We start from the raw sequence: 12,417 nt of genomic DNA, 5'->3' as shown, positions 1-12,417 counted from the left end.
CCAATTCGTCACTAGCACAGCACTAGTGTGTAGTGTATAGTGTAGTGTATAGTAGTGTAGTGTATAGTAGTGTATAGTGTAGTATACTAGTACAGCACTAGTGTATAGTGTAGTGTATAGTGTAGTATACTAGTACAGCACTAGTGTGTAGTGTATAGTGTAGTATACTAGTACAGCACTAGTGTGTAGTGTATAGTGTAGTATACTAGTACAGCACTAGTGTGTAGTGTATAGTGTAGTATACTAGTACAGCACTAGTGTGTAGTGTATAGTGTAGTATACTAGTACAGCACTAGTGTGTAGTGTATAGTGTAGTATACTAGTACAACACTAGTGTGTAGTGTGTAGTATACTAGTACAGCACTAGTGTGTAGTGTATAGTGTAGTATACTAGTACAGCACTAGTGTGTAGTGTATGTTGTAGTATACTAGTACAGCGCCACCAGTTGTGTGTTGGAGAGCCAAGCCACAACATTTACAATCTTGAGTACGACGTTTCGCCGGTAATTACAGCCAGCTTCATCAGGCGTCAGCCAGATTTGAGTGATAACTCTCTTCAGTTGCTGCTGCCCCATGTCACTCTCGAAAGCTGATACACAAAAGCAACTTGTCTCCGATCCACCATTGGACAACAAGGCCGCTTTGTGTTCTCTTGCACCGCTCTCCGTTGAGAAGGAGATTGTGCGGAAACACACAAATTGAAGGCGTTAAGGGGCCGTCCATAAATGACGTCACGCGATTTTAGACAATTTTGACCCCCCCCTCGTCGCACGGCGTCACAAAATGTTAGACCCCCCCCCCCCACCTCAAATATGACGTCACAAGGCTCTGCCCCCCCCCAAAAAAACAATATTAAACATGTTTCAAATCGCTTTAAGCTACTGTCATTGTAGTGCGTGTTTAATGTGCCGCTGCACTCTGATGTTGTAGGAGAAAACATTTATTAAAAAGTCTATTTAATTAAGTAGAACGTTTTGATTTAAAGCTTTCGTGACTGCAGGGATTCATATAAAACAATAAAATTCTCACGACGTTTCAACTGCAACACAAGCAATCATCATCAGGTGTGAAAACCACCGCAATAATTTTATTGTTTTATAGTTTTTATTATTTTATTGTTTCCCTTCTATGTGACTTTACCGAAAGAACCAAGAATATAAGTAGAACGTGTTGTCTATATTTATTTAAAGTTGCGCATTTTGTTGTGACGTCACATTTCTCACCCCCCCCCCCCCTCGTCGCACATCGTCACAAATGTCTGAACCCCCCCCCCAGGTGCGTGACGTCATTTATGGACGGCCCCTAATTGCTAATTTTGCAATAAAAAAAAGTCTCCAAAAGTTCATCTCCGGTGTAAGTACGTCTCACCTTATGAAACAATAAACTTTTGACAAGACTCTGCCTTTTTGTATACAGACTCTGCCGATCCTTGCTATATACATAAATATATTGATTCCAGAAGATATCTTGGTTACATCATTTTTTTATCATACAAAAAATAACACGGTCACGTATATTTCCTAGGCCCCTTTTAGTGTTTCGAAGGCCCTAGACACGGTACCTACCTGTGTGGCCTTTGGGATAATACGGCCCTGCAGGAGGCTACGACTGATCGCCTGCCCTCTGGGAAAAGGAGGGAATGGGAATGAATAGGGGGAGGGGAGGGGAGGCATTTGCCAGCAGTGGAGAGTCATCTACGGGACCTTTTTTTGCCAGTATCAAAATGATGAGAGAGAAAAAAAAGAATAGGCCTTTCCCTTTCTGGCAATAAAATAGGTGTTGTGTTAAAATGTTCAAACACCAGATAGATTCCCATTTCAGTTACCGACTGATGACAACACAGATTCGTATATGCACCCATAGGCTGGTACAGAAACCCATAGACTGGTATAGAAACCCATAGACTCGCACAGAGACCAATAGACTCGCATAGAGAGCCGTAGACTCGCACAGAAACCCATAGACTCACACACAGAGCCAGAGACTCGCACAGAGACCCATAGGCTCACAGAGAGCCATAGACTCGCACAAAGACCCATAGACTCACACAGAGACCCACAGACTCACAGAGAGCCATAGACTCACACAGAGACACATAGACTCACACAGAGAGCCATAGACTCACACAGAGACCCATAGACTCGCACAGAGACCCATAGACTCACACAGAGACCCACAGACTCACACAGAGACCCATAGACTCACACACAGACCCATAGACTCACACAGAGACCCACAGACTCACACAGAGAGCCACAGACTCACACAGAGAGCCATAGACTCGAACAGAGACCCATAGACTCACACAGAGAGCCACAGACTCACACAGAGAGCCATAGACTCGAACAGAGACCCATAGACTCACACAGAGAGCCACAGACTCACACAGAGAGCTATAGACTCGCATATATACCCAGAGACTCGCAAAGACATCCATCCATCGACTCACTAAGGTAAGAAAATAATGTAAGAACATAGCTGGGTGGGGGGGGCGGGCAGAAGGAGGATGTTACAGAACGATAAGGAGCCGCACATGATCAGAATCGTGCACTCGTGGCCTCGGTTGTGGCCGCGTTGAATGTTTGTGGCCTGCTCGTCCGCTATCTGCGATCGTGAGCGTTCTCCCGGAGAAAGGGGGAAGAATCGCTCGCGGGATGGGACGGGCAGACTCGTGGGTCTGCGAGTGACGGGCACGAGCAATGCCTACGGAAGATGTGAGGTGCGGAGCCGGGAACGTCGGAGGTCCTGGATTAGGATTGGAGTTTCAACCACCCTCGACTGAACTGGGTTTCCAAGAGTCAGCGATTTGATAAACTGTTTCAACTTATTATTTCACCGGGTTAGGCTCGCTGAGCCGTGTAGCTTTTTTTCAGAAGCGACCTGGCCGCAAATGATCGCTCAACGAAGTGGGCTTTTAGTGTGGAAATTGTATCGCAGCCAAATACTCCAAACGCGTCGCGATGTCGACTCTAAATTTGGAGGGAAAACTCGAGAGGACCCGGAGAAAAATCCACGTGACCACGGACAGAGAGAGAGAGAGAGACACCAATTCTAGATTTGAAGCTTTCGTGACTGCACGGATCCATACTCTGTGGTTCTATTCGGTAAAGTCGCGTAGGTAAAAATAAAATAACAAAAAATCACGACGTTTCGGCCACAACACAAGTGGCCTTCATCAGGTGAAGGGACTGGACTGTCTAGAGGACGGCGTTGGAGTGAAGACAGCAAGCCCAGGTCGCGTCCTCACTCCAACGCCGTCCTCTAGACAGTCCAGTCCCTTCACCTGATGAAGGCCACTTGTGTTGTGGCCGAAACGTCGTGATTTTTTGTTGTTTTATTTTTACCTACGTGACTTTACTGAATACAACCAAAGAGTATAGAGAGAGACACCGCAAACTCCCAAATATACAGCAGCAGGTGTCAGGGTCTGGATCGAACCCACGACCTCCTGTATACCAGGGGAGGTAGTTAACATCTCCTAGACACCGTGGCGCTCTCGATAAACTTGGCCTGGTCACTAATGAGTGCGCGAAAAAAAGCTCCTTGCGAATGCATTTGTTTTTTTGCCCTCCCCACTAAACTTAGCAAAAATCCCAGCCGCGAGAATTATAAACGTTCAGTTGTACCACCACGCGATGGATATCTCTGTAGCAGAGCGCGTGGGAAAGTGCAGCGCTCTCCGCGTGCGGTTAAGCAATCACTTGGAATGGGATCTCGGAAGCAGTTCTGTGACAGCTTCTTCCACGAGCCGTTCTCTTAACACAATTCGGAAACCGAAACCGCGAAGAAGAAGAAGACGACAACAACGACGAACGTGGAGCGAAGCGTCTTGACGTCCAGCCAGAGCAAGACGACTCGGAACAAGCCGAGCGTGCTTCGGACACCAATGCAGCACAACCGCGAACACACAACAACAACAACAAACTCAATCTCTGTGGTTCTTTCGGTAAAGTCACGTAGCTAGAAAAAAAGAAAAAATAATAAAAGAAAAGAAAACAACGTTTCGGTCGCAACACAAGCGTCCGTCTTCAGGTGTGAAAATTTTTTATCTGCTGTTGTGGCTTTATTTCGACACGGGAGGAGAGAGCGAAAGGGGGGGGGGGGGGGCGGGGGGAAGGATTGCCTATATAAAGCCACAACAGCAGATTATTTTTTCACACCTGAAGACGGACGCTTGTGTTGTGACCGAAACGTCGTGTTTTATTTTATCATGTTTTTTTTTTTATCCACGTGACTTTACCCAAAGAACCAGAGAGTATGGATTCCTGCAGTCACGAAAGCTTCAAATCAAGATTGAACAACTCAATCATTCAAAGTCATTGCTGAGCAGGGGATTGCTCCCATTGTTACCACCACCACCACCACGTGCACCGCCACCACCACCACCACCACGTGCACCGCCACCACCGCCACCACCGCCACCGCCACCGCGTTCTCCTGCCGCAGCTCCATCCACGCGATCCCACCAGGAGCGAGACTCGTTGTGCCTCCGCTGCGCGCGCTTGCAGCGGCACGCGCTGGCCACCGGCACCCTCGCCGTCCTCCGGTGACCCCCGGGGCAGCTCATGGGCACCCGGGCGACGCGCGTCGGTCCCGGCACGCAGCGCCAGGCGGGCCTGTGGCGACCGCGGGCGAGGTGCGCCCGGGTGCCGGCGGCCACGGCGAGGTTGGAGAGGACGCGGGAAGGGGCGCAGTGACCCGCGCACAGCACCTGCTTGAGCGGTCGCGCGCTCACGCAAGTGCCCTCGGTCACGTGTCGCGCGATGCGCACCTCTCGGCACCTGGGTTCTTCCTCTTCCTCCTCTTCTCTTTCGCTGCCTGGGACGCGGGGAGAAAGGAGCGGTGACGACGAGGCGCTGCGGATTGTTCCGAAGCCAGTCTGGGACAGCAGTGCCGGATTATCGTAGTAGCACAAGCGGCTACGTATGCAGTAGCTACGGTGCCACACGGCTACTACATTAGTGCTGTTGCTACTATGTAGTAGCTACGGGCGCCGCACTTTCAAGGGCCCATGCGCTAAACGCTTTCAAGCTATCAATTCCGGTTAAGTGATTCTGCACTTGCGCTATTACTACAGTACTATACCGCCTTCAACTTTTATGAACGACCGGGTGTTTAAGCTTAGCGATTTGTCGTATTATCTGGCTGTATAGCGAATGAAAAAAATACAATTACTTTACTATGCGAGTTAAAAATGTGTATTTTAATATTTACGTGTTTTTTTATTTAGGGCCACTTTATAACATCATATGCTACAGTCCCCGCACTTAGCTTAATCTGGGACTGTTGGGATGTGTGTGTGTTTTTTTAACCTTTCTCTTGAATCGATGCAGCTTTACCCCTTCTCTTGCTAGGAAGGATAAAAAACGAACCTTATTTTTTTTCCCTCCATCCCCCATCGTTTTTTGATGCTGGCAAAAAGGTCCCAACGATAGATTCGTCGCTGAAGTTAAATGACACTTCCCAGAAGGCCGTGTGGCCGATGGCTTGTGAAAGGATTATTACATTTCGATTTAAAGCTTTCGTGACTGCAAGGATTCATCTTCTTTGGTTCTTTCGGTAAAGTCACGTAGAATGAGAGTAAAATAATAAATTAATAAAATAAAATAACACAATAAAATTCTCACGACGTTTCGGCCACAACACAAGTGGCCTTCTTCAGGTGAAAGGAACAGACCTGAAGCTCTGTCGTCCCGACAGGTCTGTTCCTTTCACCTGAAGAAGGCCACTTGTGTTGTGGCCGAAACGTCGTAAGAATTTTATTGTGTTATTTTATTTTATTAATTTATTATTTTACTCTCATTCTACGTGACTTTACCGAAAGAACCAAAGAAGATTATTACATTATTGGGTCTTTCGGTAAAGTCACGTAGATAGGTTCAAAGAAAATAACAAAAATAATTAAAAAAACTACGACGTTTCGATCGCAACACACGCGTTTGAAACATCGTAATTTTTTGTTTATTTTTTTTATTTTCTTTGAACCTATCTACGTGACTTTACCGACAAACCCAAGAATATGAATTCCTGCATTCACGGAAGCTTTAAGTCAAGATTTAAAGGAGTATTATTATTGACTTCGTGGAGAGATTAATCAACGGAGGAGAGACGCGTAATCTGCTTATTTGTTTTGTATATTTAAATTGTCCAACACGGAAAGCAACGGCACCAGCAGTTATTTTGTGACGGTGTGCAGGGTCACTTGTAGAGAAATATTTCTTAAACTTGGCTTGATCACGTGGTTGAATGGCGCCTGTTGTTGTTGTTGGTGGTGGTGCAGGCTGCTCACGGGAACCTTGACGCGATCAATATTACCGTAGTCATAATACACGGGGGGGGGGGGGGGGTTGGGTTAGATCTCGTAAATATAAAATGTTTTCCAATCGCCTGATGAAGCTGGTTGTGCTGAGATTGTAAATGTTGTGGGTTTACTCTCCAACACAGCGGTGTGCTGAAGTAGCAGAGCTGTCAACCCATCACGGCCTACCCCGTGTTCTTGTACAGGGGAAATTGAGTTTTCAGGCCCACACGGCGTACAGACGTTTCAATACGGGCAACAAAAATGTGTCTATTTGTTTGTGTTTCTCCCTTGTGATGAGACTTTGTAGGATGAACGTTGAGATTTATAAGGGACACGGGGTGATCAATAAGGTCTGACTTGGTCTGTAATAAGGTAGGGGCACTGATAAGGGGTTGACAGGTTTGTAATAGTGTAGTGTATAGTAATGCAGTGTATAGTAGACTAGTGTATAGTGACTTTGTAGTATGAACGTTGAGATTTATAAGGGGCACGGGGTGACCAATAAGGTCTGAGTTGGTCTGTAATAAGATAGGGCACTGATAAGGGGTTGACAGGTATGTAATAGTGTAGTGTATAGTGTAGTGTATAGTAATGTAGTGTATAGTAGAGTAGTGTATAGTAACTTTGTAGGGTGAACGTTGAGATTTATAAGGGTCACGGGGTGATTAATAAGGTCTGACTTGATCTGTGATAAGGTAGGGGCACTGATAAGGGGGTTGACAGGTATGTAATAGTGTAGTGTATAGTGTAGTGTATAGTAGTGTATAGTAGAGTAGTGTATAGTAACTTTGTAGGGTGAACGATGAGATTTATAAGGGTCACGGGGTGACCTGTGCGGTCTAACTTGGTCTGTAATAAGATAGAGCACTGATAAGGGGTTGACAGGTTTGTAATAGTGTAGTGTATAGTAATGCAGTGTTATATAGACTAGTGTATAGTGACTTTGTAGGATGAACGTTGAGATTTATAAGGGGCACGGGGTGACCAGTACGGTCTGACTTGTTCTGTAAAAAGATAGGGCACTGGTTAGGGGTTGACAGTTATGACAAACCTTACTAATTGTCCGCGCCGGGTGGCGGTGGGCGAATGACACACACCATGCAATGTACGCGATCCAACCCATGCAACCTCTGTGTCGCGATGAGCCTCCGACGCTTCACGTGGCCTCGAAGTGCACCGAGCCTGGCACAGGAGCCGTGGCGACGTGACCGCTTTTGCTGTTGGCGGCCGCAGCGGTGGTGCGGCGGGTTTAGCTCGCCGCACCACCACGAACCCAGCGACACCATCACCACCACCCCGAGTTCGATTCCCCACCCACGGCCACCGACACCACCGGTGACGGTTATCTGAAGCGGGTCCGGGGACATCAGCTAGGTCGACTCAGCCTCAAGTGAGTAGCTGCTGCGATGTGCGGTGAACATCGCCACTGGGAGGGGGGGAGACAAAGGCGCTCCGGCCTCAATAGGTGCTCGCTAACAGCACTTGCCCCCAAATAGTCCATTGAGGCTATACGGGGGGGGGGGGTGCATTGTCTTTTGTACAGTACACACGATTGTGTGAACCGGTCCTGGGCATCCCCTAGGTCGACTCAGCCTCAAACGAGTACCTGGTGTGTGTCAAACATCGCCACTGGCGAGAGACAAAGGCGGCCGGGCGTGGTGCAGCTCGCCACCCACCCACCCCCTCGTGTGCCACAGTGCCGGCTTTTACAGGTTGCCGCTACTCGCTAACAGCGCTTGCCCCCCCCCCCAACAGTTTTTTTTTTATTTTAAATGAAGGCGACACGGTGGAGGTGGGGGGAGGAGGACGGAGTCGGAGGGAAATGTCACCCTTTCTTTGCGTGCCAGTCTGCTCAGGGCACCATTCCGTTTTACCTCGTGGATGAGACTCGGCTCCCGAGCCGGGCAGGTGGAGCAGTCGATGTCCCGCACGGTTCGGCGAGAGTCGCACCGGCAGCTGCCGCCGCTCGGAGGCTCCCCCGGCCTCGGGACCGCCGCGTTGCCGTCCCCAGGACTCCGTGTCCCCGTTGCTCGAACCCGGGCGCGAACCTCGAACCGCGAGCAGAGCTGCGAGCAGAGCGAGGAGAGGGCATCGCAGCGGCATCGCGGCGGTCGTGGTGGTCGTGGTGGTGGTGGTCGTGGTCGTGGTGGTCGTCTTCGTTCGCAGCGCACGTGGGGGAGACAGGGATATATCCACGTGCTGCGCGCGGGGCGACCTCTTCCAGGATCGGGACGGCGAATTATTGGGTTGGAGCGGTGCTGTATTCGGCACGTTTCACTCGAGGCCGACGATGTTGAAGATGATGTGATCCCCCCACTCCCCCCCCCCCGCCCGCCCCCACCGCTTTCTGTCACTCCACTGCTAGACTGAATTCGCTAAGAGTTTTGAGTATTACTCACAGGTTAGTAGAGCAATTTAGAGCCTTCCTGGGGTGGACTCAAAATTATCGGAATGTTCCGAGGCGTCGATGTAATATTTCGTTCTGTTCGTGCTAAATATCCGGTGTCTCGATGGCCGTGTCGACGAACGCCTTAAGAATTTGCATCGTGAATTCGCGACTCGGGTAACGAATGCGCATTGTCGATGTGTAACAGAATACTCTGTCTGTTCGCACTCTCTAGAAGGGCTCAATGAACAATGTCAATACTGCTCAATGTGTATACAATACAGCCATTGCACACAGATCTCTGTGTGTCCAGGAGTATCTAGGCAAACATGACTGCAGGCTGCCACAAACAGCACTCGCCTTTTAAGATACAGGCGTATATGGTGGACACAGTACTCTACGATACCACGTAGTACATAAACAACATTCTGCAGTCTACCATATACATGACGCACTACTCTATACCGATATATGTGTAGAACTACGAGCACAATGCATTACCTACAGAACACACAGTGCTTGTCGAGTACTCTACAGAACACACTACACTAATCGCAATGCTACATTGAGGACACACAGTACTAATCAACAAACAATCTATACAAACCACAGCCTATCATGCATCGAACAGACACAAAAAAAAGAACACGCACACAGTTACATACAAAACACATCCAACATAGAACAACAATGTTGCTGCTGCTGCTCCTTCGACGACTACTCTGCAGTGTGACTAATGCAGGATACGGAGACTACAAGGAGACACACACACACAGAGAGAGAGACTTTTCTCTACGCTAGAATAACATCTCCCCCCCCTCCACCCCACAATGCCTACTGCCCCACCAAGGCACCGGGCTTGGCTGTATAAGGGGCCTCGTTAATTGCAGGGGTGGGGAGGATGGTTGTGGTTGGGTTCAGGGCTTCGCGAAGGGCAGAGTGGGCGGCGGGGGGGGGGTTGAAGCGACGGCTCCGTGTGGAGTCGTGGGATTTTTCTCCTCCACAAGAATTGTCTGCCCCGAGGTGGCGATTTTGGCTCGCAGCGGCCAAGCGTGCCAAGTACATGCCAGGGCAGTGAGAGACTGGTGTGTGTGTGTGGTTGAGGGGGGGGGCTGGCCCATTGGAGCCTCTAGCCAGACATTCATTTTGGAGAGACCCCCCCCCCTCCCCCACTTTAATTTTAATGTAAACACTCATCAAGGAGTCAAAAACCATCGTCATACGAGCTCGGTCATCCTTGCAGCAGCAGCGGCGGTGGTGGTGGCGGCTTTTGGCTCGGCCATCGAACAAAGACGCGCTGTTTCACCGCATGGCGCGGCGCTTTCAGATGCGCTTCCGCGGCCGTCTGGAATGCTCTTCCTTCCGATATTAGGGAGTCACTGTAGCTGTGCAACTTTTAAATCATCATCTAGATTGAGAGCTCATTTCATTATAACTATTTTTTGTGTTTAGTTTGTTGTCCTACCTCCCGCCCGCCCGCTCACGGTTGGCTACGTACGGTGCGAAAGAAGTTCACTGTACATACATAGAGGAGATGCAGACGAGATATATAGAGATGGATGGAGTGAGATGAGAGGAGAGAGTTACGGATGAGACGGGCGATGTAGATACATGAGAGAGATGTAGACGAGAGACAGAGATGGAGTGAGATGAGAGAAGATCGACACAGAGTCAGAGAGACATGAGGAATATGCATTTGTTTAATTTGTAATGCTGGATTGTACTCAGTCGGATTTTAATTTCGGGCTCATGTTTGGTTCACCATTATATTCGGGGCTGAAGCGTTTTGCTAAGTTATCTTCTGCCCAGCGCCGCCACTGAACCCAAGCGACTCCACAGAGGGCAGGGGCCAATTTTTAGCTGAGAGATTTGGGTCCCAAACTCCCCAAAATTTAAATCCATGTGGATAATATACAGGGACTCCTCTACTTACGAACGAGTTAGGTTCCACATGGTCTGTTCGTAAGTCGATGTGTTCGTAAATCAAACTTTACGCCCGTTGATTCCAAACATGTTGTACGGCGTGTACACTAAACACAGGGAATGGCTTTAAAAGTTGTGTTATCTCCTGTAGATTTAGATGCCACCGGTTCTTCATGTTCTGCAGATGTAGATGCCATCACCGCCATCTATTGCACGGTGGTTGAACGAACCACTCGTGGTCCGAACGGGCAACTGGACATATGGACAGGTTTGTTCATATCTCTGAAAGTTCGTAAGTCGAATGTTCGCAAGTAGAGGAGTCCGTGTATATAAAAAATACTTTTCACGTTTGTCATTAATACTGTGGCCTTAAAAGAAAAAAATATATAATGGGCAACGTTTCGGGAAATGGCCCTTCTTCATAGCATGCCAGAGAGATGGCATCGATGATAAGAATTGGAGACTGCACTGAATACCATGGGACTCGAGACAAATTACATTTTTTTATGTTTCCTGTTTTTAATTAGGCGTATGAATAGTTACCTATTAGTGGCTATCGCGTAGCAGACAAATTCTTAAATAATCTGTGGACAATGGACAGCCGAGTGGCTCAGTCAGATCGCTGCTGAGATCCTATAGTTGTGTCCAGGCACTCACCATGATATAGCCACAAGTTTCTCAAGGCTAATGAGTGGATAGTGTCAGCCCAGTGACGAACAATTTATCACAATAATTGTGGTTTGTCACTAAATTCTGCACATTTCTGGCTCCGGCCGGGGTTCATGAAAATGAATCATTGGCTTCATTGTCACGCGAGAAGCCGCACCGACATCGAGTGTTGGAACAGAAGCATTTGATAGGACCTCCCATTAAGTTCCCGTGATATGGCACGACAGACAATAAAAGAAAACAGTTTTCGTTGAACTAGGACCCAGTTTCGATTTAAAGCTTTCGTGACTGCAGGGATTCATCTTCTCGGTTCTTTCGGTAAAGTCACGTAGAAGGGAAACAATAAAATAATAAAAATAATAATAAAAAGTGTGTTGTGGCCGAAACGTCGTTAGAATTTTATTATTTTATTTGTATTATTTTATTTCCATTCTACGTGACTTTACCGAAAGAACCCAGAAGATAGGACCCAGTTCTTGCAGAAAGGGCCTCACGCCCTGTAAACATCGGGCAGTGTCGCAAGCATTCGCTCAAGGAAACCCTGGCCCTGCTGACGAGACACCGAATGGCAGAACCGGTCCTGAATTTACCTTGTATAAAAAGGCGTTGTTGGGCTGTATCACGTAAGGGATACTTTTACGTGGACGGACAGATATTACATTGCAAGAGGTGCCTCTCTGACATGTGGCAGGGTTACAATGCTGTCCGCGGGACCTCAAAGTGTAGCTCCCCTTCTTCACGTGGCATGGCGCCAATAGTACAATTGGAATATAATTGACGGGAGGGGGTGGTGGGTAAAAAGACAAACAACATTCACCGCCATCGCCCTACTGAGCAAATGGGACCGTGGGTAGCCAGTGTTTAGAGAAATGTGTGAGCAATTAGCTCATTAGACTCTGTCTCAGGCGATATATACACACGGTGTAAAGTGCAAGCGGTGCTGCGGCATGCAAAACAGAGCAGGAGTATTTTTCTTTGATATATATAGAAAATTCAATTTTTCTGCTCAAACTAGTCATGGGCATGTATGTATGTTTAACTTCATACGCACCGTACGTAGCCAACCGTGCTGATCGGAGGTGCGGCGGAAGGAATTGGAGGTGCGGGTGGTGCTTGTTTCCTGTTTACACCACGGAGC

The 12,417-nt window shown here is 48.1% G+C and overlaps 1 protein-coding gene across 1 annotated transcript; it reads right to left on the bottom strand.

Moving 5' to 3' along the window:
* Nucleotides 1-3,616: 3,616 nt before the first annotated feature.
* Nucleotides 3,617-8,620, bottom strand: LOC116954675 (uncharacterized). Its single transcript, XM_076052424.1, has 3 exons — nucleotides 8,176-8,620; nucleotides 4,399-4,818; nucleotides 3,617-3,645 (listed from the first exon to the last, which is right to left on the bottom strand). The coding sequence occupies exons 1-3, from the start codon at nucleotides 8,402-8,404 to the stop codon at nucleotides 3,617-3,619; spliced, it is 678 nt and encodes a 225-aa protein (XP_075908539.1). The 5' UTR covers nucleotides 8,405-8,620.
* Between the last annotated feature and the right edge of the window lie 3,797 nt (nucleotides 8,621-12,417).

The sequence above is a fragment of the Petromyzon marinus genome, chromosome 56 (genome assembly GCF_048934315.1).
Source record: "Petromyzon marinus isolate PM22_M1 ecotype Great Lakes invasive population chromosome 56, UKy_Petmar_22M1.pri1.0, whole genome shotgun sequence".
Lineage (NCBI taxonomy): Eukaryota > Metazoa > Chordata > Hyperoartia > Petromyzontiformes > Petromyzontidae > Petromyzon > Petromyzon marinus.
The sequence above is the reverse complement of the archived record's forward strand: the minus strand, read 5'-3'. Positions and strand labels throughout refer to the sequence as shown.